Source organism: Branchiostoma belcheri, unplaced genomic scaffold (assembly GCF_001625305.1).
Source record: "Branchiostoma belcheri isolate BF01 breed outbred unplaced genomic scaffold, Haploidv18h27 scaffold16, whole genome shotgun sequence".
Classification (NCBI taxonomy): domain Eukaryota; kingdom Metazoa; phylum Chordata; class Leptocardii; order Amphioxiformes; family Branchiostomatidae; genus Branchiostoma; species Branchiostoma belcheri.
In genome coordinates, this window is record NW_017803046.1 from 2,585,449 (window position 1) to 2,610,367 (window position 24,919).

Sequence of the window (24,919 nt, forward strand, 5' to 3'; positions counted from 1 at the left end):
CTATGTGCAATGATGTAGTGTTTGTTAAAGGGTAGGGGATTTTTCAGTTTTAAAGAACCACCACACAGCAGTAAAATAGCTTGGTTGATAAGTCTGTGTGCTCTATAGGACCTTTTTGGCTGGAATATGGCCAAAGTTTGTAGGGATTGGGCAATGTCTGCACAGTGCTATCAGGGTAAATTTGCTGTCAAAAAAATTCCCTAATTTTATGGTGGCTTTGAAATTGGCAACCATCTAGGGATCAACAAATTTGACCAAAGTTTGCTGACAGTGTGATGCTAGCATGAAGAAAAGGGTTACAACTGCATGGATGTGTCCAAGAATTTCCTGATCACTGTCCAGGACTTAGTGGTCATCTTCCCACTGAGCTCTGCAAATTAACCAGACTAAGTATTTTGGTTCTTAATAACACTTTAACTAACATACAAAATCATATATCAACATTGGTTACTTGAGTCACTCTGTTATGTTTTGTTTGATCACAAGTTTATTTGCCTTAAAGTTGGATTATTAGTTTTGTTTCGCTTATTTTCCATACCATTTTGAGTTTGCTGCATTGTACATAAAGTTGTTTTACTTTGTAACAGGTTTGAAAAGAAATAATAAAATTATCTCTATCAGTATGCGCCTCCATTTTAAGATAGTCATAATCATATATAATACAGGTAGCAAAATCCTGTATTAATAATCTTAGTTGTTCCCTGAGCTGACTGCATAAGTCTCCTTTGTAGGTTTTTACATGTGCAGGCCACCTAAAGGAATGAGAAAATCATTAGTAATGCCACAAACAGCTCATGTAAAGTCAGTAACAGTATGTACATGTACTTCTACATTGTGTAACATAGGACCATAAATATGATATCATTTTTAAGCATGCATATAAACAAGCAAAAAAAATCATCTGGACTTTTTCAACAGTTAAGTTGCAAGAGCTGTTGGTCATAGGGGTTACATGCCTCGAATTCAAAAATTCATTGTTTCTAAACCCGGTAAACATGATGTTAAATAACATACCAGCAACTTCAATACTTGCTCCTGTTATGTAACTGCTCTCATCAGAGGCCAGGAATACACAAACATCTGCTATATCTGAAAAAATATCCACAAGGTTTGAGCTGAAAATTGCCATTTCACCATCTACCACAAAAATCAAAATCATTATTTCAGTCCATACATGGTAAGAGTGGGGGAGGGGGGAAGATATGAGGAAGGGGAATAGTGGGAGAGATGATTTTTAGGAATATGATGAATTTGCTCCCGAGCAAATGTGTGTCTTCTAGATAAACTTAATCTTCCTACCTGATGGCTTCCCAAGTCTGCCAATCGGGATAAAATCTCTGAACTGTAATGGGAAAGATAGATGTAAAACTCATGCTTTGCACAATATGGCTATTGAATGATGCAGGCTAATTTTAAACTAATCAAAATGGTTCTTTCATCAGACTCTGGTACAGCATCCGTTACTGGTGTTTTAATCTTACCAATTGAAATGGTAATATCTCACCTTGTCCAGCACTTTCTGTGGTACAGCATCAGTCATTGGTGTTTCAATAAAACCAGGCAGGATGGCATTACATCTGATTCCAAATCTACACAGCAAAAGAATAAGACAGTGAAAAATTCTCCACAAAGACTGATCCCTAAATTTGCTGTGGCAAAGTACTTGAATAAAAAAGGGCAATACAACCTATCAAGAAATTCCACAACCACATGACAATACATTGTACATGTATACAATAGCTTTTTTAATGCCTGTAGGCATAGGTCATACAAGCTGTATCATCCTCACTTGGCTAGTTCTTTGGCACTTGTCCTTGTGAGTCCCTCGACTCCAGCTTTAGAGGCAGCATAGTTACACTGACCAAGGTTTCCAACCTGCAGTTAAAGGAACAATTTTCAATCTGAAGACAAAATGGAAATCTATTGTACCATTGGTACATACAGTAACACATAATATCCAACCGATGCCTATTTCAAGGCTTTTGTCTGGTCACACACTCCTTCTATGTCCTCAGGTCCAACCTCACCTTGCCAACAATGCTGGCCATGTTGATGATGGAACCATTTGGTACTTTGCCCTCCACCATAGCCCTGCCTACTGCCTGGGTTATCAGAAAGGTACCCTGAAATACAAGAAAAGCATTCTTTGATCATACGCCAATCATAAACCTTTGGCATAACCATCAGCCATAACTTGACAAGCCCTTATCACACAACATCAATTCAGGAAATACATCTCACTTTAATACAATGTTAACGATTTTACCTTGAGATTAACTTTGATAACTTGATCAAACATTCTGTTGTCCATTTTTAAGAGGAACTCATCCTTGGTGATTCCAGCACAGTTTACTGCGATACAGGGAGCACAGGAGAATTTCTGGGTAACGTCGGTCAACAGTCGACTGACAGACTGGGTGGAGGACACATCACAACCAAAGGCATGATGCTCCGAGCCTTGGTCACATGACAGGGACTGGAGCGTCTCATTGGCTGGTGCTTCATTGATGTCTACCACGGCAACCTTTGACCCCTGGGCTGCAAATGCCTGACAAACTGCTCTGCCAATGCCACTGCCTCCACCTGGTCAACATGGGGATACTAGATCATATTACATGTATGCATGAAACAAACTAATGCAAACTATTAAATACAAATGTAGCAAAATTTGAATAAATTATTGTCTTACACTAAGGTACAAAAAAAAATCAATGTCCATACGTAACCCTAACTAGTATTTTTAAGATGTCCCCCAAAGTCCTCAGACACACTTCCACCTTAAAAAGTACAATGTAGTATTAAACCAAGGTGGTTCTTCATTGAAGTCGACCAAATTCTAAATTCCAAAAGTCTATACATCCAGAACCTTTAGTTGCATTGCTAATTGCATTGCTCATTGCTGTAAGCCTGTAACCTTACCATGTGACCAGTGCTGCGCTACACTTAAATCATCCTGGATCTGAGGATCTTTTAGATTTTTGTGGGGGCTGGTCCTATAAAAGGAGGTCAAACTTTGAAATCAGAACCTGGGGCACAGGACAAATCACAAAAATGCAGTCTCATTATGACTAACACTTAAATGCAATAAATGCTACAATATGTTGAGATGGTTTTATTACAGCTATGATCACCTGTAACAAGTGCCAACCGTCCGGCCAAACGTCCTGGAGCAGCCGCCATCTTGTCCCGTCGAAACTTAACCCTGTCTGCCAATGAAAGACGTCGTCTGATGTCTGACCAATAAGGGAACAGGTCTCATTTCCCACCCGCGAATTTCGAAGATATGTTCACCGTTGTTTGTGGTAGTTTGTTTGTGAGTAAACGAACCAAAATTGAGAAGTTTGGGATTATAGGCATTTGGAGAAGACGGGATCATCATATCCATAATATCTAGGTCCTTGTTCATAAAGGTACTGTATCATATGCGTACCGCAGTAAAGACTCCCTGTAGTTCTGATTGGTTCCGATAGATGACGCCCATATGAGAAGGATTTGGTTCACAAAACTCAATCTGCCACCTGTTACGTCCTGTCTACAAGTCTGGCCTTTGAGTGGAGCAAAGTGAAACCTTCGGCTGGATGGGAACTGTAGAATTCCAGTTTGGGCCGTTCTTCAGCTGATAACTAGATATCTCTGGTCTCATGTAGACTATCCAACGCCCTGAAGTTGTACATCGATGCGCACTACAACATTAACAATGACGGTGCAATTTTGACGACATACCTGTAATGCCATTTGAATGACAGTCCTTCTATACCATCCAGACAAGTCTGCAAATAGTTAGCTGTGTGCAGAGTGCATGTCCCTGCAGACAAAAACTACTGGTGTACACACATCTGTTGGAAGGCAAAATCGTCACGTTTTGCTACTTCTCTAGCTTAGTTCATAGGACAATGTTCTTTATAATAGTCCACTGCGAGCTGCGAAAATGTGAGCGAAACTCTTTACCAAAACAGCTGTGGCAGCAAGAGCAAAATGTGTACCACAAGAACATGTTCGTCACATTCAATACAAATGGTTGTCAAACTGCATTGTCTGGTGTGCTCAACACGTTGTTGTTCACAGGTCAATGAAATGTAATGATCCAATCCCAGCTGACAATCAAAATCAACAGTACGACCTGTAGGACGATACCGGGATGTGTTGGGCATTGGGATTGGTTCCCTGCCTCACAACAACATTTTATTTAATCTCCATGTTTTGTTTTCACTATGAGATATTTCTAAATCCCTGGTATGTTTTTGTTACATGTGATAATGTGTGATTTCACTGCAATTATCTAAAAAATCATCTGCATGTTTGCTGTATAACGTGTATTGTGTTTTCAAATTCATCCCAACAGCGCTTAACGTTATTTTCAATACATCATATAATTGCGAAAAAAATAAGCTATAGATCAAAAGCTCATTATAAGACTAGACATCTATTATTCCGTAAGCCATCCATTCAGATCTGCAGGCCCAACCTTTTGTTTCCTTTGTCCAGCAGAAGTATGCGGGTCGCTATTAAGGAGTGCCTAAATATATAATGTATTGTCATCCTCACAAGGGGCTGCCTAGGCTGTAACAACTATAGTCTATTGAGACATCTGTTTTCCTTCTTGTTCTTTTTTAACACGCTTTGACTGCTCCCATCGTGTTTCTTCTCATCCTACCTTTCATGATAGATAGTTTTTTCCCTTCATAGTGTGATGTTAATGCAGCGCAGGCATTCTCAGTACAAAGTTAACGTAGGCTCGATTTTGCCTGTCAACATTTCTCGTTGCCTCTGGCTACATCGAAATATTCAAACCTTCGTTCGCCGGAGAAAGTCGCCCCTTAGCAACTCCCTGGTGCTGAAGGCCGGTTGTTGCCCGGGGTTGTTCCGAACCGCGCGATTTTATCAGGCTAATTCCGTGTACTAATCAAACGTCATTGTGCCGCGCGTGTAAGTGGGTGGATTCATTTCATCGTTGCCGCATCGACATACAGTACTGTACATCGTCGTCATGGCAACGCGCATCATAGTTTGGTAACCATAGCAACTTAGGCGGGTCTGCTGCTAGGCGCGGTGCGTTGGAACACGTCGAACGTGCGTACGTGCGCCTGCTGGACGTTGACATTTAAATACCGGTTCGATTCGTCCTGAAGCTAGGGTTACGTTCTTTTTGTTTGGATTTGTTGCCGTCATGGCAGCGTGCCTAGTGACTTCAGCCGCTCTGTTTACTATGTCGTAAAACAGCCGCATCTTATAGCGTAAACAAAACGGGCGCTCATGTTACCGAGGGGGCTGACACCTGGGTGGCGACACTGACTCGACAGAAATGCCGAAGTACAGGTACTTGTTCCTGCTGGTGCTGGTCATACTCGTGCCGTCCCTGGCTACGGTAGGGCTGGTACAGGACAAGTCAGTCGACATCCATACCGCCTGGGCGCTGGCTCTCATCGGGGACACGTTCTGGTCCACACCATGGCAATGCCCACCTGTAGGTCAACTCGCCCTGCTAGCCGTTGGTGTTGTCATAGCTGCATGGCTTTACCGGCTTCTGTTGTGCCCATTGAAAATCAGCCGGACACTTCACGATGTCGGGTATAACCAACAGGCCGGGTACAGCCGCAAGGACGTCGCGAACGACGTGCGGCGGCGGCGGCGGAGAGGCGAGCTGCCCCCGGTCTACCCTAACGGCTGGTTCAGGCTGATGGACTCATGTCAACTCCGACCCAACCAAGTGGAGGGAGTCACAGTGCTCGGTAAGGCTTATTACATGTTTGAGTTTCTGTGTCATGGTTTGTGCAGCTCTTTGTACAGACGTATCAACGCACTCTATGCTTCACCAACATAAAGTAACCGTGCAACTTTTACATGTAGCGTTATACACCTTACATGTTGTTCTTCTGTGACCCTCAATAGAATTTTCAAGAATACGTGTGGATGGAGGGCGTATATATATTTCTAAAGGAGTAGTCCCCGTATACATTGTCAGTGTGTCTAAGTGTGTTAACCCGTACTACTGAGAACAAAGACCAGGGGTTAACCACAGCGTGATCCATTTTCAGCGCTCTGTTGCACCTGTAAAGACAACGAGTCAGTTTGGCTTGGGTTGCCAAAGTAATTTCAGCAATACACCAATTGTACCGGCACGTCCATACCGAGATCGTGCCGGCACACACGTCCAACAGACCAATAGTTACGCTTTGTTTATTCCGGAAGGCGCCATTCTGAGTTTCGTTAGGGTGTGCCGTGTAACTGTGGCTACTGTCAACACGCGTGTATTCAGCGTGAGGAATAGTGATCAATGCGTCCGAAAACAAGCCCTGACTGACGATTAACGGACACTAAACCCATGATCTGCTAAACACAATCCAATATCCAGGGCGGTACCATTTGAAAAGCCCAGGGGCACCAAGATACTAATCTCCAAGCAGATCCTTCGGTGGCAAAATAGTACTAGTAACGAACTCCTAGTATAAGTAATAGTACTAGTATCCAATTTGCCAGGTAGTGCATATCAGCCACCGGTTTATAATACAAGAAACGTGCTTTTAGTATTACATGTACGCAATTATCCACCAAGACAATTTTGCTCCCTGCATTGGACTCTGGACTTATGCTAAGCTTTTTAATCTGCATGTTTTAATTCTATAACAGTGGTGATGAATTAGGTGGGCGGGGCCTCACAACCCAAAAGGGGGAGGGGCCCTGGAAAATCAAAGTGAATGGGCGTGGTCTTCAAATCTGTTAGTTAGAATATTGGCCATTGGAAGAGAATGTATTCCATTTGGGGTTATCTGGGGCCATTAGAATAGAGATAGTATTCCATTTAAAGTCATCTGAGGTCATTCGGATGTTCCAATACAGAAATTAACTTACAGTTGGGGGGGGGGGGTAAAAATTTCGAACGTGACGTGGCAATCCAATGAGATCTTAATTTCAAAATGTTTACAAACAATTTGGGTTTCGAAAAGTTTCGAAGTAACAGCAAAACATGATTTTACAGGAGAGAAGCTTGCGGTGTTCCGGAGTGCTGCCGGGAGTGTGTCGGTGCTGGACGCCTACTGTCCCCACCTGGGGGCGGACCTGGCCGTGGGAGGACAGGTGGTGGGAGACTGTCTGCAGTGTCCCTTCCACGGCTGGAAGTTCAGGGGAGAGGACGGCAAGTGCATGGGCATCCCGTACGCAGAGAAAGGTGAGGAGATATTTAGAATGCTTGTACATTTTTATGCTAGATGTTTTAATGTACATAATGCACTGTACATAATATTTTTGAGCCATTTTTTTTGTTCATGAAATTACACTGTGTAATATTGTATTGTATTGTATTGTACTGTATTATTGTAGTGTCAGGGATCGAGAGAAACTTGCAAAAGTGTTGAATCCAAATAAATAAATAAATAAAGGAAAAAAAGATGTCTGTCACGTATCCCTTTCAGAAAAACTTTATTAATTCTATTTTACTTATTTTTCTCTATTCTATTTCATTTCATTTGATCAAGCACACCATATCCTATGTACATTGTCCTTCATTTGATGTATTCAATTTCATTTATACCTTGTTTCATTTTGCGTATCTATAATTTTATTGTGTTTATTCTATTTCACTCTTCCTCTTCACAATTTTATTTTATTGCAACAGTCTAATTGTGTATTTACCTGCGAGCATTGTTGCCAGATAAGAATGTAATTATGGGCCATTCAGTCCTAACTATCTTCTACATTATCAGTTTATTGTGTGTAATAAACGTATTGAACGGCCACACCTATAATCAACGATTATTGTAGTCCTTGTGTAGTTCTAACGAAGTATTCTACATGACTGTGTACATCATTAGTTCCTGACTTCGCCCGTGTGAAGTCGTGGCCGTGTCTGGAGAGGAACGGCTGTATCTACATCTGGTACCACTGTGACGGGATCGACCCCACCTGGACACCGCCCGTCATCGACGAGATCGCCTGCGGGGACTGGACCTGCCGCGGCACCACCGAGCACATCATCAACGCACATATCGAGGTATTAAAACAAAAATATAATAATCAACGCACATATCGAGGTAAACACAGACCCCAGTAAACTGTTAACATCATCAACGCACATATCGAGGTATTAAAACACAGAATTCAGTAAACAGGTAAATACAGAGTTCTAGTTCTGTAAAATGTTATTTTCTATGGCAGTGTGTTGAATATTGGACGAAGAAATCGGCTATTTTTATTTTCAAATAGGTCATTTCTTCGTTCAGTATTCAACACACTGCGACGGAAATTACTGAATGTTAGTTTGACAGATACTGTGCTTGTATGAAAAGGTCCTTTGAAATTAGACGTGCCCGTAGACGGTGCGTTATTGCTTTATTAGAATCTTATAAACCAACATGATTGATCATCAAAGATGCATCAACCTCCTCTCTATATTCTATTGCGGATGTCGTGTGTAGCCACATGGTAAATGCATTACCAAAGCCCATGTTGGGGCGGAAGAGGTCACAATAATATAAGTAGCATCCACTACTTTTCGTCAGTGACGTGCAATGATACAACTGTAGATGCCTACGTTGATGTTTGTAACTTTTTCCACAGGAGGTTCCAGAGAACGCTGCGGACATCGCTCACCTGAACTACCTGCACGGCCCGCTGGTGGCGGCTGGGGTGGACCTCTCCAGCATCTACTCCTCCGCCTGGGACTTCGCCAAGCACGTGTGGCGGGCGGAGTGGCAGCCGGACCCCGCCCCTGACGCGCACATCAGCACCATGCACACCCAGCACATGGTGTACCTGTTCGGACGGAAGGTCTCCATCGCAGACATCAAGGCTACTGCCCGACAGGTCAGTGACATGCAGGCTGACACACGTTAGTATATAGTAGAGGGGATTCATTCCTCAAGCTACCCACATACCGAGAACTGCGTGTGCAAGATGTCGGTTAGCTGAGGAATGAATCCCCTCGAATTCACAATGCAGGCTGCCACACGTTAGATTTGACTTGACAGTTTATGTGCTGTAATTGAAGCATATCAAGTACAGCAATTATAGTGTTAAGATCGAAATAGATCTTGCTGGAGCAGGAACTACTTGAAAAGACACCGTGCTAAACCAAGTAAGTCCCCGCCAGGCCTTCTATGATCTACGGGGTACGGATTGCAGAATTCGGCAAAAAGGAAATATTGGCCGGTAGATTCAGTCCTAAGAAGGGGGCATGGGGGCCGGGCCAATTAATTCCACGGTGGCTAAACTCCCCTGGTCAGTTATATAATTATATTCTCCCTATCTGGGTAAATTTTACTTTTTTTGAACCCACGTTAACGTTGTTAATCTGACGAGGCTACTGAAAAGAAACGTCCTTTGAAGTCCGAAATGCCCAGATGTACATCTTTGAAGTTTACATTTCTTGAGAGTTAACGTTGCTGTGTCCTACCCCAGGTCGGACCTGGTATCGTGTTCCTGTTCCTGGAATCCGCCTTCGGTAACTTCATGTTGGTACAGTCCATCACGCCGGTGGAGCCGCTGCTACAGAGGTTGACCCACAGCGTGTACACCGGCCGCTGGGTGCCGACATGCCTTGCCAAGTTCCTCCTCTGGGGGGAGTCTGTACAGGTAACAACTTACCAAGGAGTGTTTTTACATACTAGAAATGCAATTCAACTTTTGCTAACGAAGATCTATGTTGATTAAATTTCATCCAAATACGATGACAAAAATATTAAAAGATAATTGAGTGATGTTTACTATTCTTATTGTCTCCGTAAATTCAATAGTATTATTAATTTGGACTTCCATTATAGGAAGGGCTTTTTCATTGAAATGTTAAGTTGGAGTGGATTGAATTCTTTTATACAATAGGCAGATAGAAAGAGCCGGGTGCCATCCGTTTTGTAACGGGGCTCCTTGTACTCGCTACCCCGTTTTTTCGAGTGCAAAAACGGATGGCTTCCAGGCTAAGTCAGAAAGAGATAAAACAGTACTAGTACATTCCACTGAATTCCCATTATTACCACCAGGTTGAGAGAGACATCATGATCTGGAACAACAAGTGCTACGTGCCCAGACCGCTGCTGGTGCGGGAAGACTCCAGCATCGCCCGCCACCGCCGCTGGTACGCCCAGTTCTACAGCGAGAACAGCCCCAGGTTCAAGATAGAGAGGAACAGTCTGGACTGGTAGATGCCGTCTGCAGGGACGCTCTACTTCAGAAGTTGACACCTGTGGGGAGGTCAGGAATAATCTCCAAGCAGGTCACAGGGTGGCAAAAGACAGTATCAAATTGGCCAGGCAGTATCCATTCGCTTGGCGTATGGACCCTCTCTGGCGAATGGATGCTGCCTGGCCAATTTGAAGTAGTCTTTTGCCACCCTAGGATCTGCTTGGAGATTAGTCAGGAAAGGATCCCATACCATTTCCCATTCAATCTACAAAACTAATTTCGCTGAGAAGATCAGAATATTTTTTCGTTGCCCCAGGATTGTTATGTGTCAGACATGTCTTCATGAAAAGTTTCAGAACGTTGCGATCTTAACTCCCAACGTCTGCTTTATTATATTTGAGGTCATCGATATCGTTCGGTATAATGAAGAAGCTTTATTGATGCAACACAGAGTATGATCCTCTATTGCCAATTGACCCACCACTCCCTCCGTCAACTTTTGAAGCAGAATCGCTGTTAAGACATATTCGAATTCCAAGACAAAGATCATAAGGGGGAAGGCAGGACATCGCTAGCCTGGTATCCATACCATTCCAGCACCGGTTCACCCCTCCGATCGCTTCCTTGGCAATGGACTGGCATCTGTTAAAAAGAGGACCTTTTTTTCGTTTAGAAGATAATTATAAGGAGAGCTTTCATTGGCTCATCGTGTGGGATCAGTTACCGTAACGGCTACACTGCCCACAAACTAAGATCCCATACCCGAAATAATCACTGACGTAATGGCCAACCTACTGCATGGGAAAGAGTTCTTACATATAGCGGACCGAATTTGAAGCTAGCTATATGTATGGAATAATATGGAATCCAAGGCTGGTGCCTTGCCATCATGTTTTGTTTGTTAAGACCACTGATAGTAACATTTTCCTCTTGTCCCCCATTACGAAAACTTTGGAAGCGCCTATCAATGCAACACAACATGTCTGTTGTCACCATGTGATATGACATACATGTACATGTATGTAAAGATCTATATTGTACAAAGACAGATTTTTATACCGTTTGCTTGTTTTGTTTTTCGCTTGCTTTGCTTTTTGTAATGTGTGATTATACTATGATTTACAATGAATTTGACTCGTCAGAGATCTCGAAAAGTGAAAAGTGTGGAAACTCTTTCATGACTGATTTAAAAGACCTATGATTTGGTACAGATTTTAACGTTATTTTGCAGCGTCTTTGTGGTTCGCCTCTCCATGGTAGAAGAGTCCATGACAGCCAAATATAGATTATAGTGAATGGACTTTTGTTGATGTTTGATATCTTTATTTTCTAGTGTCATTGAGTAAAAAAGTGTGAGATTTTTTTTTACCGAAAGTTATGTGCAACATGTGTGAATAAATGACATGTTCCCCTCCAAACGAGTCCATCATGCTTTCATGCATGTTCTCAGCTTTTTGCTACTACTGTAAAGTTAAAGCAATAGTCAACTTCAACTGGAAACATTTCAATGAGGTAAACAGAGATAGAATGAAAAAAAGTTGCAAAGATGGCGTGCCATGATAATTATTAAATAAGAAATGCATATTACTTGTGATATGCTAAAATCTAGATAGTCTGTGTGTGTATTCAGTCACAAAGCATGGCAAAGAGCCGGGGGTGTTGGTGACTCAATATTTTAATGTTTCCATTTCAGTTTACAATAAGCAAAGCTTAGGAGATTGTACAAAAGGGTAACATTTTCCTTGTAATGGATCAGGTTGATATTGTTTGGTAATACATTGTACAAATGTAGTCAAAAAGCATGACCAAAATATAATGTTTAGGCCAGAACAAAGATCAATGTAAACATATACAATATATCAAAAGTAAAAGTTCCAAGATGATACCAGTTGTATATTACACAGCTCCAATGTTACAACTTCAAGAGCCAGATCGTAGATACATTAAGTCTAACTACTCATGAAACAAGATTCTGGATGGGGTTTTTGAATGAAGGATTGAGCAAAATATAAGGTAAAAACATATATACAAAAAACAGTGCTGAAACACAGTGGTTGAACAAGTTCTAAAGAACATGGATCATTGGAATGCCTGGACTCACTTGAACAAAATGTGTTGTGATAAGAAATAATCATACTTGAAATAGAACATATATTAGAACAATATATAAGTACAAAACAGGCAGTGAAATTTAAACTTATTCAAAATAAGCTCCAGACTAAAAGTAACAAACAACATGCATGGAAATAGCCAGTTATGCAGAAATAGCATCACATATGATAATGAATATAATCAAATAAACTTTGAAAATATAGGAACCAACATTGAGTAAACAATACTTAAGAATAATACAACTGGAAGTACATTTTTTTTAGAAAATATAAAAATGTAGCTGTAAAACTGACCTTAATTATATAAGTTTCCAATAGAACCTTGAAATGAACCATATGATAGAAAATAAACATGTCTAAAATATAGCTTTTTCAACAAAACAACCCAAGTTCATGGAATTCTTGTAACTGTGCATACAAAGGCCTTCAAAAAGGTCAAATTCATGAGATTCAGTTGGAATCAACCAATGAAGGTGACAAAAAAAATCAGTATAGGAGCAAATTATCCAATGAAGACACTATTTTTAGAAAAATGTCGCATCCTAGGACATCAGTAACTCATAGTATCTCATCTATAATAATAGTTTTTCATATGAGGATATCTGTTATACATCAAGTTGAAAGGAAGGGAATTGGCAACAAATGTTCGTTTGGCACAGCAATACATGGCTTTGCAACACAGCAATATATATAGATATATCTATATGTACAACAGTTACTGTACTTAACAACAGCAATAAATACCTTTTATCAACAGCAAATACTTACAGCAAACACGTCAGACGTTTTTCTATTCTACGTACTGTGTCAAATACTAATGTTAATACTTGAACTAACTACCTAAACATTGATGGGACAAATCTGGTTTATTGAAGTCCACAGACCTTAGATCTAGAATTTTTGAATTTTTTACCGCATGCAAGAGGTATATGGGTATAATGGCTTGACATTGTAAATACAGTCTTATATGTAAGAAGTTTGTGATGATAAATATCTAGGGGACAACCTGTTTCTACACTACACAAAATGAAATATAAACCCATAAACCCATTTGTTGAGTTATATGCCCCTCACATGAATGCTTTCAGTGTAGTCTTTAGCTAAGGATGTACTGTACACATACATGTATGTATCACATGAATGTGTGATCATGAGATGAAAAAAATTCCAAAAGAAGAAAGTTTCAAACTAAGGCTATCCTACAGTGTATACTGTCACAAAGCTGTCTGGATTTTAATGATTCAGAATCTTTATCTAAAATCCAATCCAAACCAATTGCATCTATTCATGTGCAACAAGCTCCTTAAAACTGTCATGTACTGTCATGTACTGTTGCTGGCAAGATGGATAAAACAACAAACAACATAAAACAACATCCTAGCTAAATAAAACACTATAAGTACTCTTCTTGCCTATTTTAACCTTCTCTGTGCTGCCTCAGCCATGACTAACAGAGAATAGATAGCCACTTCAGCATGCTAAAGCTTGTGAGATCAGTGGAATAGTAGTCTGATATTGTAGAAAACCCTGGTCTACAACAAACTGGCATGGTGTCTGGTAGTCTGTCCTGTATGTGGGCTACTATCAAACAAGCAGGAAGGACCCAACATATGCTACAAGACAAGGTGTCCTAGAAACAATAGGACAAATTTTTCTTTACATAACCTCCATTAACATTTATCTTTCAGGTTACAAATGTACAAGCATCTGCCTGTTTGAGATAAAAAACAGAAAAACATCATTGTTTGAGAGACCTTAAGAGCAGCACCCCATGGTATAGAGTTTAGATATGCAGGAGTGCGTTATACTGAGGGCTGTTGCATTGGAGATCTCTTTTTCCATGGCAACAGATATATGTTACCTAGCAGACAGTTCAACATACGTAGCACAATGTAGCGACTCTGTCCTGTTACTCTAGTGACTCGTCTATCTCGTAGAACATGGACCTGATGTCCAGGGTGGAGGCCAGGTCCAGCAGCTGTTTCTGCACCGTCAGAGCCTCCAGAACCTCGTTCTTCGGCAGCTCAGGGTGACACTGGGGGTAGTACGCAGGGCCCTGGGGAACAACACAGCACAAAATGAAACACCTTTTACAGACAAGCAAAAATATGACCATGAAGGTTAATCTGTGTTGGTAGTTACATGTTAAAAGTGAAGCTTGAGATCAAACACAAATAAATTCTCTTACCTAGAGCTTTTGTCCAGCCACTCTGGTCTTCCTCAGAAGACTGATCCAGTGAGACACATGGCCTCTTTGAAGTGTACATGTGACGTCAACACTGGGCTGACATCGTCTACCAGATACCTTTGACCCTGTGTTGATGTCACACTTCAGAGAAGCCACGTGACAAGTCTCACTGGGTCAGTCTACTGAGGAAGACCAGAGTGACTGGTTGAAAGCTCTAGGTGAGAGAACTTCTTTGTGTTGGATCTTTCACTTAGTAGCTTACTTACATGTAGTTTGCAATCAACATGTGCTATAAAGAAGATATCATGCAGTTAGAAAGTTATGAAACAATGACTGGTTCTTGACCAAAAATTGCATAACTTTGTAGTATAGGTATTTAATGTACATATATGATATGACTAACATCTGAAGTGTGTGATCTGACCTTGAAGGCCCTGTGCAGTCTGAAGACGCAGTAACAGAACACAAACCGCAGCAGCAGCAGCCGCAGAAACTCATCTCCATAGAACTGGAGATACATCCCGTCTGTAACACACAGGAGAAAAATCAAATTCTTATTTCTTCAGATTTCTGCAAGAAGATCATGCCTAAAACTTTTATCCAGACTTACAGTTATGAAATTCCTCTGGGGGATTACCCCTCGTTTGAAAATAATCCACATATAACCTACCCAAGTTACTCACCAGTGGAGTCACCCACCAAAATTTCTTAACCATGATGTAACTTACCCTTGTCCCTTAGCCAATTGCCAAATAACTTACTAGTACTCACATTCCTCACCCATAACTCACCCACGTTCCTCACCCATAACTCACCCATGACTCACCCACGTTCCTCACCCATATGACATAACTCACCCATGACATAATTCACCCATGTTCCTCACCCATGTCCCTCACCCATGACACAACTCACCCATGTCCCTCACCCATGTCCCTCACACATGACACAACTCACCCACATTCCTCACCCATGTCCCTCACCCATGTCTCTCACCCATGTCCCTCACCCATGACACAACTCACCCATGTCCCTCACCCATGACACAACTCACCCATGTTCCTCACCCATGTCCCTCACACATGACATAACTTACCCACATTCCTCACCCATGTTACTCACCCACGTTCCTGCAGCCCATCAGCAGTCTGGCGATCTCCTCCAGGATCCTCCCCACCTGCCTCTGGGCACGCTCCCAGGATGCAATGGGAATGTCCGACAGCTTACAGATGGTGAGGAGGCCGGTCAGGGGGCAGTGTAGGAACAGGGTAAACAGGCTGCCCTTCGCTATCTCATCTGGGTACGGGGTAAAACAATGTATGACAGCAAATCAGATATCTTAAATCAGTTATCTTAACCAAGCCATGGGGCTGAACATAAATTGCATTGAGGCCAGCATTTAACTTAAGTGATGAAAAAATTCACATTATAGTGTATACTTGATCATCATAATAATGTTGAACTTCTTAAATGAGCCTTTATATTTGTTTAAAGTCTAAATCTTACCTACAACATCCGTAGGAACAGCAACAGGAGAGAGCAGACACACCCGAGGCTGGCCAAACAGGTTGGGCATGTTCTGGACAGAAATGTACATACAGACGGACTTGTCATTAGTTCTAGGGGTTTCATACCTTCCTTTGTTGTGTGACATATATTGTTAGTACTAGTTAAAGGAAAATGTTGTATTATTTTGTACTCTATTCTTTATTTTTCACGTAAATCATAAATACCAAATACACAAGAAGAGTGTGCTGAGGGAAGGCATAGACCAATTTGGTACATCCGAGGCACTCCCCCTATCAGAGATACAGGCTAAATGGTGTTCTTACCTTGAACACTTCACTGTTCTCACTGTCCACCACCAGGAACAGAGGTTTCCTTGTGAAGGGGTACAGGTCACCGGGGTGGAGACTACACACAAACAACAGGGGAACAACATGTCATGTGCTCTTCAAATTCAGACAAACGGTAGTGATAAAAGACAGGCTACTGTCAAAAGTACATCCCATCATGAAAACATCCGTAACAAAATCATTTCCAATATATCTAAGACTGTATTTTGTAACACTGCATGACTACTGGCAATTCTATATTGCTCAAGGGCACACTCACACTCACTAGCCACGATAGGTAACTTTAACTTTGTTCAGTTGGTTGCCATTTGTTCAGTGGATAAAGTAAAATCTTTACGTACCAGTGCATGTCCTTCAGCAGCTTTGACTTCTTCATAAGCTCCTCCCCCTCCTTCCTGCTATTGGTCAGCACCCCGCCATAGTCATATGCACCTGGGAGGGTCGAACCATTGGGGATGACAGGGGTGAACATTTCATTTTTCTGACATGCTGTCATTATATGAAGTCAAGATGACGTGTGATGATGACAGAGCATTTCACTCTATTTGAAAAATTGATACAACACTAAACATTATGTACATGTATGTTAGTAAGCAATCTGCTGTATGACTAATGAACTGTGCCATACCTTCATCCTCTGGTTTAGAGCAGCCTGTGGACCCAGTAGAAGACAGATACACCAGCATAACTCCATCAGGGGGCAGCTCCTGACATACACACAAAAACTGGGTCAGAAAAATCATATCATAGACATTTTTCATTTTTCAGGAAGACGATAAAAATGGCAAATTGAAAATTTGAATCAATTTTTTCTGCGCACCTTGAATCCTGAAGCCAGGAAAGTGTAGAGTTGACTGAATGTGGGTTTGTACAGAAGGTACTTGTGTGGGTTCTCTCTCTTTCCTGGGGCATTGTCTTCACTCTGTATAGGGAAGTATAGTTAACCCATGTACATATAGCACAAGTATAAGCACAATAAGCAAAATCAAACAATTATTTAATGTTTTGATAATAAATTCTGAGGCCATAGGAAGGCAAGATGTAAGAAAAACAATTTGGTGAAGTGTAGTTGTTTTTGTTGTTGTTTACCTCCCCTGTTTCCCCTTCCTTCTCTGGTTGAGCACCATTAGCTGCCTGCTCCGTTGCATCGAGGCCCTCTGGCTCCCGCTCCAATGTCTGCAGCATCCTGAACATGTCCACTGTCAGCTCACTAAACTTCACCTGTAGGTACAACGTAGGACAAAACATACTTATTCAAGATGAGGGGGGATACTAGTGCTTAGTCACATATGGGGTCACATCCTTTCCACTACAGCATCACCTAGCAGTGGAAGTTGGTATTGCAATGTAGAACGAATACCAAAACATTGCCTGATGAATACATGTATCTATTGGTTGAGTAACTTTGTTAGCCATTTGGTTCTTTACCATTCACTACGAAACAATGTCAGTACTGTTATGTACGGTTTTTAAAGGCCATTAAAGCCATGCAAATTTTTTTCTTCAATATGCCACTATTCACCAGTCACTTGTTACTAACAAAACATATGTCATGTGCAAACCCAGAAATGGGGCTAAGCAGTAAGAAAGAAGAATAACATATCATATATGACACAATGTAACAGTGGGGTTCAAGTGCCACCAACTGACCTGTCTGACAGGTCCAGATCTTTTAACCTAGTGGTTGGTGCTTCAGGTTATTGAGCTGGCGGCCTGGGTTCGATTCTCCAGAGCCAGGGGTTTTTGTGTTTCTTCTTGTCCTTTAAATATTTCAATAATACTAACCTGGTCCTTCCTGTTGCCCACAATGATGACCTCCTGTAGAGACAGCCTGACTTCAGTGCCTGGTTCCAGCGGCGGCACGGTGTCCTTCTGCAGGCGCTGGGATATTGTGACCGGGGACGACTCTGTGTCCAGGATGACCAGCGGCTCGGCGTCCAGAAAAGCCTGGACCTCCCCCAGCACCAGTGACCACTCCAACTGGTCACCAGGGTCGTATGTGCTCCCATAGTCTTGGATTTGCTTGGACAGCTCCTTCAAGTAAAACATAGCAGAAAACGTCTCTGAGTCAACATATTGTAAAATATTTATTTATCTTAAGCTTGAAGGCTACATTTTTGGTGACTTTGGAAAGACAGCAAATTGGCAAGAAATTATTAAAACATCAGAATGATATTTCACAATATCAGAAGCTGCTTCAATTTGAAAAATTAAGCATATAAAACCCTTAATAATTAAACTATTGCCAAATGTTCCTATTTCAAGGTACATGTACATTGTATGTCCATAAGGGATGTTTAATAAAAGGTCAATAGAAATGTCAACTTTATACTGTTATTGCATGGAAACAGGATTTGATATTGATTTTATTCTTTTTATAGAAAGATACACATTGTGACATTTTATATAGTATGTGGTTGATATGTGACATTCAGTCTATCTGATACAATTATTCAAAAATCGTAATATAATACTTTCTTTGGATAGTACCGATACCTCTCTAAGAAGATTGACCAAACTAGAAGAAGTCCTGTACATGTACAACTTACCCTAACCAGGTCCCTGACCAGATGAGTCTTGTTGAGTAGCAGACAGACGACGATGAATCTGGCGTAATATCTCAACTTCTTCACCATCAGATCTGGCCTGGACACATACAACAGATACATGAACTGTCACATCAATATGGCAGGCAACAAACTGCAACGATGCTGCTCTTTTCTGGGATGAATTCGACTAGTTAAACTGTATATGACTGAGTGACTCAGAGTTTATTTGTACTGGTCAGAAGATGCAGAAGACACACCTTGAATTTAAGGTTCTTAAGGTTGCTGTACTGAAATATACTTTGTTATAAACAGGAATGAATGGAGAAAAATTAATGAACTCTGTGGATATAATTAGATCACTATTAAGTACGTACTTGTCTTCCTTGTTGGCCTTGGAGTAGTACGCCCGCATGCGGATGGCAGAGTAGAAGGAGAAGGACTCGTGGAGATAGTTGGTTTCACTGGTCCGGAGGCTGCAGAATGTACAAAAGTTCATGATGAAATCTGACAACAATAGACTATGGCCCCCAACCTCTATGAGAACGTATACATGTAGATGCAGAATTAAGTTGTATATTAGTGTTAATTGTGACAGTCAAGATCAGTCTACAATTGGCAATCATAACTTCTGATAGTTCTATGCTGCATTTGGAAAATATTAGTGCTCTCCAGTTCATTTTAAAAGCACACTGTCCTACATTTCGAAGCAATAGTTGAGAGTACTCACTAGTAATGGTAGTACAACTGGCCTATCTTGGAAGCGATCTCTCCGATCTGCCATCTCTTCAGCCCATATCTGGTATCCAGGACTTGTCTGGGAAGGACAAAAGTAAAAGTCAGATATACATGTACATCATATAAACTTTATGATAATCATAATTATCATGTTCTTTATGCCTTTGTGATAGAGAGAAATTAAAAATTCACATTGAAACTGAAAGAGTCATTTTGAAATATATGTGGTAAAAAAATTGTATTCCCTAGCCTACACTGATCTAAGGATTCATTTGCTCAAAAATAATTCTACCACCTCCATATAAAAGGAACCAGAGTCAATACTTCCTCATCAAATTGGCCTCCTCACAAAATCTCTAAATGCAATTTCATCATGGACAATGGGGAGGGAGTTTCCATGCCTTGGTCGCTGGCCTCCATGTTGACATTTTTCCAGACGTTGGGATTGAACAAAAGGGCCATTTAGAGGTGCTATACACGGGCCTCAGGGTAGAACTGTTTACACATTACCTTAACCTTCTGTGGTTAACTTGATACGACTAACTGGATTACTACACCTGCTCACCTTAGCCTGTGTTACACAATCTTTTGCTGATTTAGCTGAGTGTATGTAACATGTATTGTAGAAAAACTCAAACATCAGCTCCTGTATGAATATAGTGTTGATGAAAGTTTGTGAATAATTTCTACCAATCTAAGAATTTCATCCTATGCTTCGCACAAGCAAGAAAAAAAGAAACAAAAATGATGAAAACATTTTTCCTAGGCTGACTATCCAAAAAATATCTCAGTCATCAATATTGATACCCTATTCAAGTTATAACCCAATAACTATGTTAGGTCCTGCCAAAAATACTAACTTTAGATTTGTCTGTAACCTTTGTGCAATTTTCTTTACCTGATTTTCTAAGCCAATTATGCTGACTGGTAGAACACTGATTATGTTTGTACTGTGTAGGTATCTCTAGTGGCTTGAATTATTTAGGTGCTGCAGAGATAATTTGGCTATAAAAGAATTGTAATGAGATTACAATGAAACATCAAGGCAAGAATGAATGAATCAATGTTTCATGTATTCCCAGTGTGCCATGTTGCTAGTGTAGATAAAGAATGTGAACAATTTGAACATTAGAAATAGAAATAATGATCAAATAAATGAAATATTTCCAAACAAAAGATAATATCACTTTAATAGCATTTTTTGAGTGGCAAAATATTGCCTGTCATGTTTTCATACTAGGTTGATTTATGCAAAAATGTTTTTAGTGAAAAACAATTTGAAGAATTACAAAATAATGTGAAGGATTACACATAAACATAACACATAACATTCCAGCAAGAAGAATATACTGAATAAAATTGTCCTTGAGGCTTTGTCTAGCATTTTTTAGAACAGGGACAACCACAAAGATGTACAAAATGCATGCCATACATGCATGAGAAAACCTAGGATCCCAGGTATTCAGCAAAAAATTCAAGCCACTTAAATCCCTACAAATCCTCGGTGCAAACAAAAAGCCTGCATGTTCCTGCTGGCACTACAAGGCCTTCATTATTACGTATTCATATACACCTCCGTCTTCAGTCAACTTAACCCTAAATATTGTAAACCTACTCTTCAACATTCCTGCTTCAAAGCAGCACAATGTTTGTGATCACCCGGCTCTGTGTGCTCAGTCACAACCCTTGACATGTCTTGTTGTGGAAGATTCAGTTACTTTGTTAGTGTAGGCTTCACCTTTAACCAAAAGACCAGTCTGCAGTTGCTAAACCAACAACCTAGCAAAAACACTTGCCCTGCCAAAATCACGAATAGGACTGTGTCAAAAAAAGGACAACATTCTAGCAAAGTTTTCTAAGTTGAAAAACTAGGTGACCTGAATATAGCGACATGTGAAAAAGAAATACGGCCACTGGGGTTTACTTTTCACCTGTTTTGTAGCAGGTGTCACCTGTCCAGGTGAGAATGAAACATGACCCAAAGGATAACACACCTTTCTGGACCAGGTAGACTAAGGTAAACAAAGCGTCCGAACATCATTCACACTATTGTTCTGATATATGAATGGAACATTGTGAGGCAGCCATAAATATTGACATTTGAGCAGACTGTCACACATATAGGTAAAACTTTGGATGGTCTCCAATTCAACTAACCTTCTCCCTGACACCTAACCTCCTAACCAACACACGTTTGGTGCCAAAAGACTACTTAAGCAGGGAAAGGTTGATGACAATCGCTTCAGTGTGAGAGAAACATGATGAAAATCATACCCAAAGAAAACAATAAAGCCATGAAGCTATAACAAATGCTGTCAGCAGCAAGTTACAAGTTGAAGAAAGAAATAAAACTGATTCTTTACAGGTGAATGTTTACATAAGGCTTATCTTTACAATGTCTTCAAAGCACCAGAGTGTGTTTGTTTGTGTCCGTTACATGTTCAAACTGTAGTGCTGTTCCCGTTAGTACCTGTTTTGTTGCTGAAATTTCCACAGTTTGGTGTAGACATCGAACGTTCTGCCGAAGTATGCCTGCCACTGGCGCTGCCCATACTGGGGTAAATCTCTGAAAAACACAGCAGGAAGGCTCGGTCAACTCAGGGTTAATGTGGAAGTTTCAATACACTTTTAAGAAAACATTATTTCAACATTAAACATTGTTTCAAACACCATCCTACATGTTGCAATTGTAAAGTATATTTTTAGCTCAATATACTTAGTATCTAGTAACCAGCTGCAATATACACACTGAAATTGCATACACACTGAAATTGAAAGCTAAAGTATTGATGAAATATTACAGTTAAGAGGAAAACAAATTATGTCAAGCCCTGAAATATTGTAGTGCTATAATTCACTCTATGGTGCAAAACATTCATTTGGCTGCACCGGTCCAAGCAGAGACCTCCTGAATGAGATTGGAGAGTATGATTAATCCGTGCACTTGAACCTGGAAGCCTGTTTTCCCCATATCAATCTGACTCCATGCCACCCCCCTCCCTGCACTATATTTACCACATGGCGTTACCGGCGTGATATATCGGATATTCTACATTATTCATTTGGAAGTTCACAGCTGTACCAGTCAAGTGTTAACTATCAGTGACCCTTGTGCGGGAATGGTGCCTTCTTGATTGAGGGTCATGAGAGGCCCTGGCTACGGGTTCTTCAGCTCAAAGAGGCCCTCTTCAGTCTACTCCCCATTCACAGGGTACATTAGTTGGTACAACACTGTAGCAGACCCTCTATACTTCCAACATAATGCTTCTTTTATCGGATAGTTGCACTTGTGTTGTTCCGTGTCCTTGATTCTGATTTTGTGTACACAACAACCAGGAAAGTGAGAGAACCGAGGCACAAGCTGGAGTTGTATTCGGGGCTGTTAAGAAGGATGCAGTCAGTAATCTAATGGACAGAGACAAAGGTGTAATAAATTGCTTATGCACGGGTAGAAATTGCTTTGTAGACATGTAGTGCTCCATTTATAATAACTGACTGAGATTCAAATTCTGTGTAAAATGTCTTGTGTAGCAGAGTCTGAGTGACAACCGCCATACGTGTAGATTCTTTTAATGCCGCTGATCAACACCATCATCATCATTGATCATCTCAAGCCAAGGATAACTATCTTCCATCCTAAGGCCATGACGGGCACATGGCACATGCTGATACACTGTATGCACTTAATCAAGGTTTTCACAAGTAACAAGCATGATCTCAAACATATGTGTAAATGTAGTTATTTTGCATCACGCATTTGGTCTAGATGGAGCCATAAAATTGATTATATGGCTGGTCCACCAGGTGCAAGGAGAGATTAAGTAATGAAATTAATGTCATCCCCAAAGACCCTATAACTATAAGGCTGGAGCTTTATGACCCTTTCTCTTCCTAGAATGACAGTGTTCAAATATGGGTAGATTTTCGCAGAATCCTGCTACATTCTTGTAGAACTGCTAGAAGATTTTATACAAGCTGAGCACCTTATGACATCTGATAGTCCCTACATCAACTCTCATCAAGTTACTCAGTATGTATTAATTTTCTATTTACTATCTGTCAAAAATAAAAACTACTAAAATTAATGTAAAAGTGATGTACAGAATTTTTCTTGTTGCTACATTCATATAGCTTAATGGTAATAACAACTGCATAGACTACAAAATTGTAAATTGTTTGTATGCGAGTTCAGACATTCAATTTGTTCAATTTAATGTAATGAGTGTGGGGTTGCTTCTAGTAAGTTGGACCATTGCACATCTAATTTTTTAATTTTGTTTATGTAGTAACGGGAATGCAACTTGGATAAAATATGTCTAACTGCCAAATGATATCTGACGACGATGTTCCATAACTATGCTTACACCCTTCTCAACCCCACATATGACTGACAGGTTCAAATGTGCAAACGTTGTGAGCAACAGATAATTTCATGTAGATGTATAAGTTACATGTATACATAAATGGAATCAACATTTTTTCTACTACAGTACAACTAGTGGATGCCGTAGAAATTCTAAAAACACTGTCATCATCATTCAACCTTGCCTTCCCCTACACATTTGGAGCATGTTGAAATTAAAATGTTCAGAATCTAAGTTATAATTCTCTTACCTTTGACTTTTAATCTTGTCATAAGAAATACGTAGGATGAGGTGGATAACTTATAACTGTGCGCATAGACAGACAAACATTAAAACAATACTTCACTCCCTTGGGCGATGATCTTGTCTCCTGTTCCTTACCTGAGTCCGTTGAAGAGTTGTTTAGACTTATCCAGCAGGTAGCAAAACTCTGTCACAATCTTCCTCTCGTGTTCCGGTATCTCTTCGTCAGACATGTTCGCACCGATTCATGTCGTTCCCTCCGCTTCCCTGCAGGTAAAAACCTCGGCAACCGTCCAACTCGCGGCTCTTGTCACTCAGCGAGCGGTAAACGTTCTAACGGTGCAGGCCAGACAGGGTGTCTGGGAACAAGTGCACGGCAGGCAGGGGTGTGGTTCAGCACTTTCCCACGGAGGTGGCGCTTTTTCCGCTAAAAATACCGCCCAGCATCGCTTTGTGGTCAGATTTGGCGCCGCCCGGATTTACAAAATGCTATATAATTGGTTCTAACGCAGCATTGATTGAGGCGGTTGAGAAAAAGCGACTACAAACAGCGGCTGAATCAACCGGGCAGAAATTGTAGCCCATCCAAAAACATGACATCTGACCTCCCGTGACCTGTGACCAATGGAAGAAACCATTTTGGTAGATGGGGGTGCTGCTTACTTTACTTTACTGCTGTTGCTAGCATTTTTATTGTCTTTAACAAATTAAACTTGTATGTCATACACTTATATCCGCATCAGTTGATATTCTTTTTCCA

General features: G+C 40.8%; 3 protein-coding genes across 4 annotated transcripts; 1 reads left to right on the plus strand and 2 right to left on the minus strand.

Moving 5' to 3' along the window:
* Positions 1-478: 478 nt before the first annotated feature.
* LOC109466148 (estradiol 17-beta-dehydrogenase 8-like) lies at positions 479-3,293 on the minus strand. Of its 2 annotated transcripts, XM_019763798.1 has the most exons (8): positions 3,132-3,290; positions 2,267-2,583; positions 2,028-2,123; positions 1,790-1,875; positions 1,505-1,589; positions 1,300-1,342; positions 1,015-1,089; positions 479-752 (listed from the first exon to the last, which is right to left on the minus strand). In XM_019763798.1, the coding sequence occupies exons 1-8, from the start codon at positions 3,178-3,180 to the stop codon at positions 736-738; spliced, it is 768 nt and encodes a 255-aa protein (XP_019619357.1). In that variant the 5' UTR covers positions 3,181-3,290; the 3' UTR covers positions 479-735. The 2 variants fall into 2 exon arrangements, with proteins under 2 accessions (XP_019619357.1, XP_019619358.1); XM_019763799.1 differs by lacking the exons at positions 479-752; positions 1,300-1,342 and having other exon boundaries at positions 3,132-3,293.
* Positions 3,294-4,923: 1,630 nt separating this feature from the next.
* On the plus strand, positions 4,924-10,223 carry LOC109466201 (cholesterol 7-desaturase-like). The gene is made up of 6 exons (XM_019763870.1): positions 4,924-5,729; positions 6,977-7,165; positions 7,809-7,987; positions 8,554-8,799; positions 9,394-9,567; positions 9,972-10,223. Exons 1-6 carry the CDS (start codon positions 5,303-5,305, stop codon positions 10,131-10,133), a joined length of 1,377 nt encoding a protein of 458 aa, XP_019619429.1. The 5' UTR covers positions 4,924-5,302; the 3' UTR covers positions 10,134-10,223.
* Positions 10,224-11,770: 1,547 nt separating this feature from the next.
* On the minus strand, positions 11,771-24,769 carry LOC109466170 (protein SCAI-like). The gene is made up of 15 exons (XM_019763827.1): positions 24,298-24,769; positions 22,023-22,118; positions 19,545-19,631; positions 19,192-19,290; positions 18,818-18,914; positions 18,054-18,302; positions 17,358-17,489; positions 17,089-17,190; positions 16,897-16,975; positions 16,610-16,700; positions 16,245-16,326; positions 15,919-15,991; positions 15,535-15,708; positions 14,837-14,937; positions 11,771-14,280 (listed from the first exon to the last, which is right to left on the minus strand). Exons 1-15 carry the CDS (start codon positions 24,390-24,392, stop codon positions 14,134-14,136), a joined length of 1,704 nt encoding a protein of 567 aa, XP_019619386.1. The 5' UTR covers positions 24,393-24,769; the 3' UTR covers positions 11,771-14,133.
* Between the last annotated feature and the right edge of the window lie 150 nt (positions 24,770-24,919).

What these genes read in the sequence shown, in the direction of transcription:
- LOC109466148 (XM_019763798.1), bottom strand. Translation starts at nt 3,180, where the DNA reads ATGGCGGCTGCTCCAGGACGTTTGGCCGGACGGTTGGCACTTGTTACA. An exon ending in ACGGTTGGCACTTGTTACAG is followed by an intron (nt 2,584 to 3,131) that starts GTGATCATAGCT and finishes CATGTTGACCAG; the next exon opens with GTGGAGGCAGTGGCATTGGC. An exon ending in TTATCAAAGTTAATCTCAAG is followed by an intron (nt 2,124 to 2,266) that starts GTAAAATCGTTA and finishes CTTGTATTTCAG; the next exon opens with GGTACCTTTCTGATAACCCA.
- LOC109466170 (XM_019763827.1), bottom strand. Translation starts at nt 24,392, where the DNA reads ATGTCTGACGAAGAGATACCGGAACACGAGAGGAAGATTGTGACAGAG. An exon ending in CTGCTGAAGGACATGCACTG is followed by an intron (nt 16,327 to 16,609) that starts GTACGTAAAGAT and finishes GTTTGTGTGTAG; the next exon opens with TCTCCACCCCGGTGACCTGT. An exon ending in GACTGCACAGGGCCTTCAAG is followed by an intron (nt 14,281 to 14,836) that starts GTCAGATCACAC and finishes GTTGTTCCCCAG; the next exon opens with GGCCCTGCGTACTACCCCCA.
- LOC109466201 (XM_019763870.1), top strand. Translation starts at nt 5,303, where the DNA reads ATGCCGAAGTACAGGTACTTGTTCCTGCTGGTGCTGGTCATACTCGTG. An exon ending in TCAAGGCTACTGCCCGACAG is followed by an intron (nt 8,800 to 9,393) that starts GTCAGTGACATG and finishes GTCCTACCCCAG; the next exon opens with GTCGGACCTGGTATCGTGTT. An exon ending in TCTGGGGGGAGTCTGTACAG is followed by an intron (nt 9,568 to 9,971) that starts GTAACAACTTAC and finishes TATTACCACCAG; the next exon opens with GTTGAGAGAGACATCATGAT.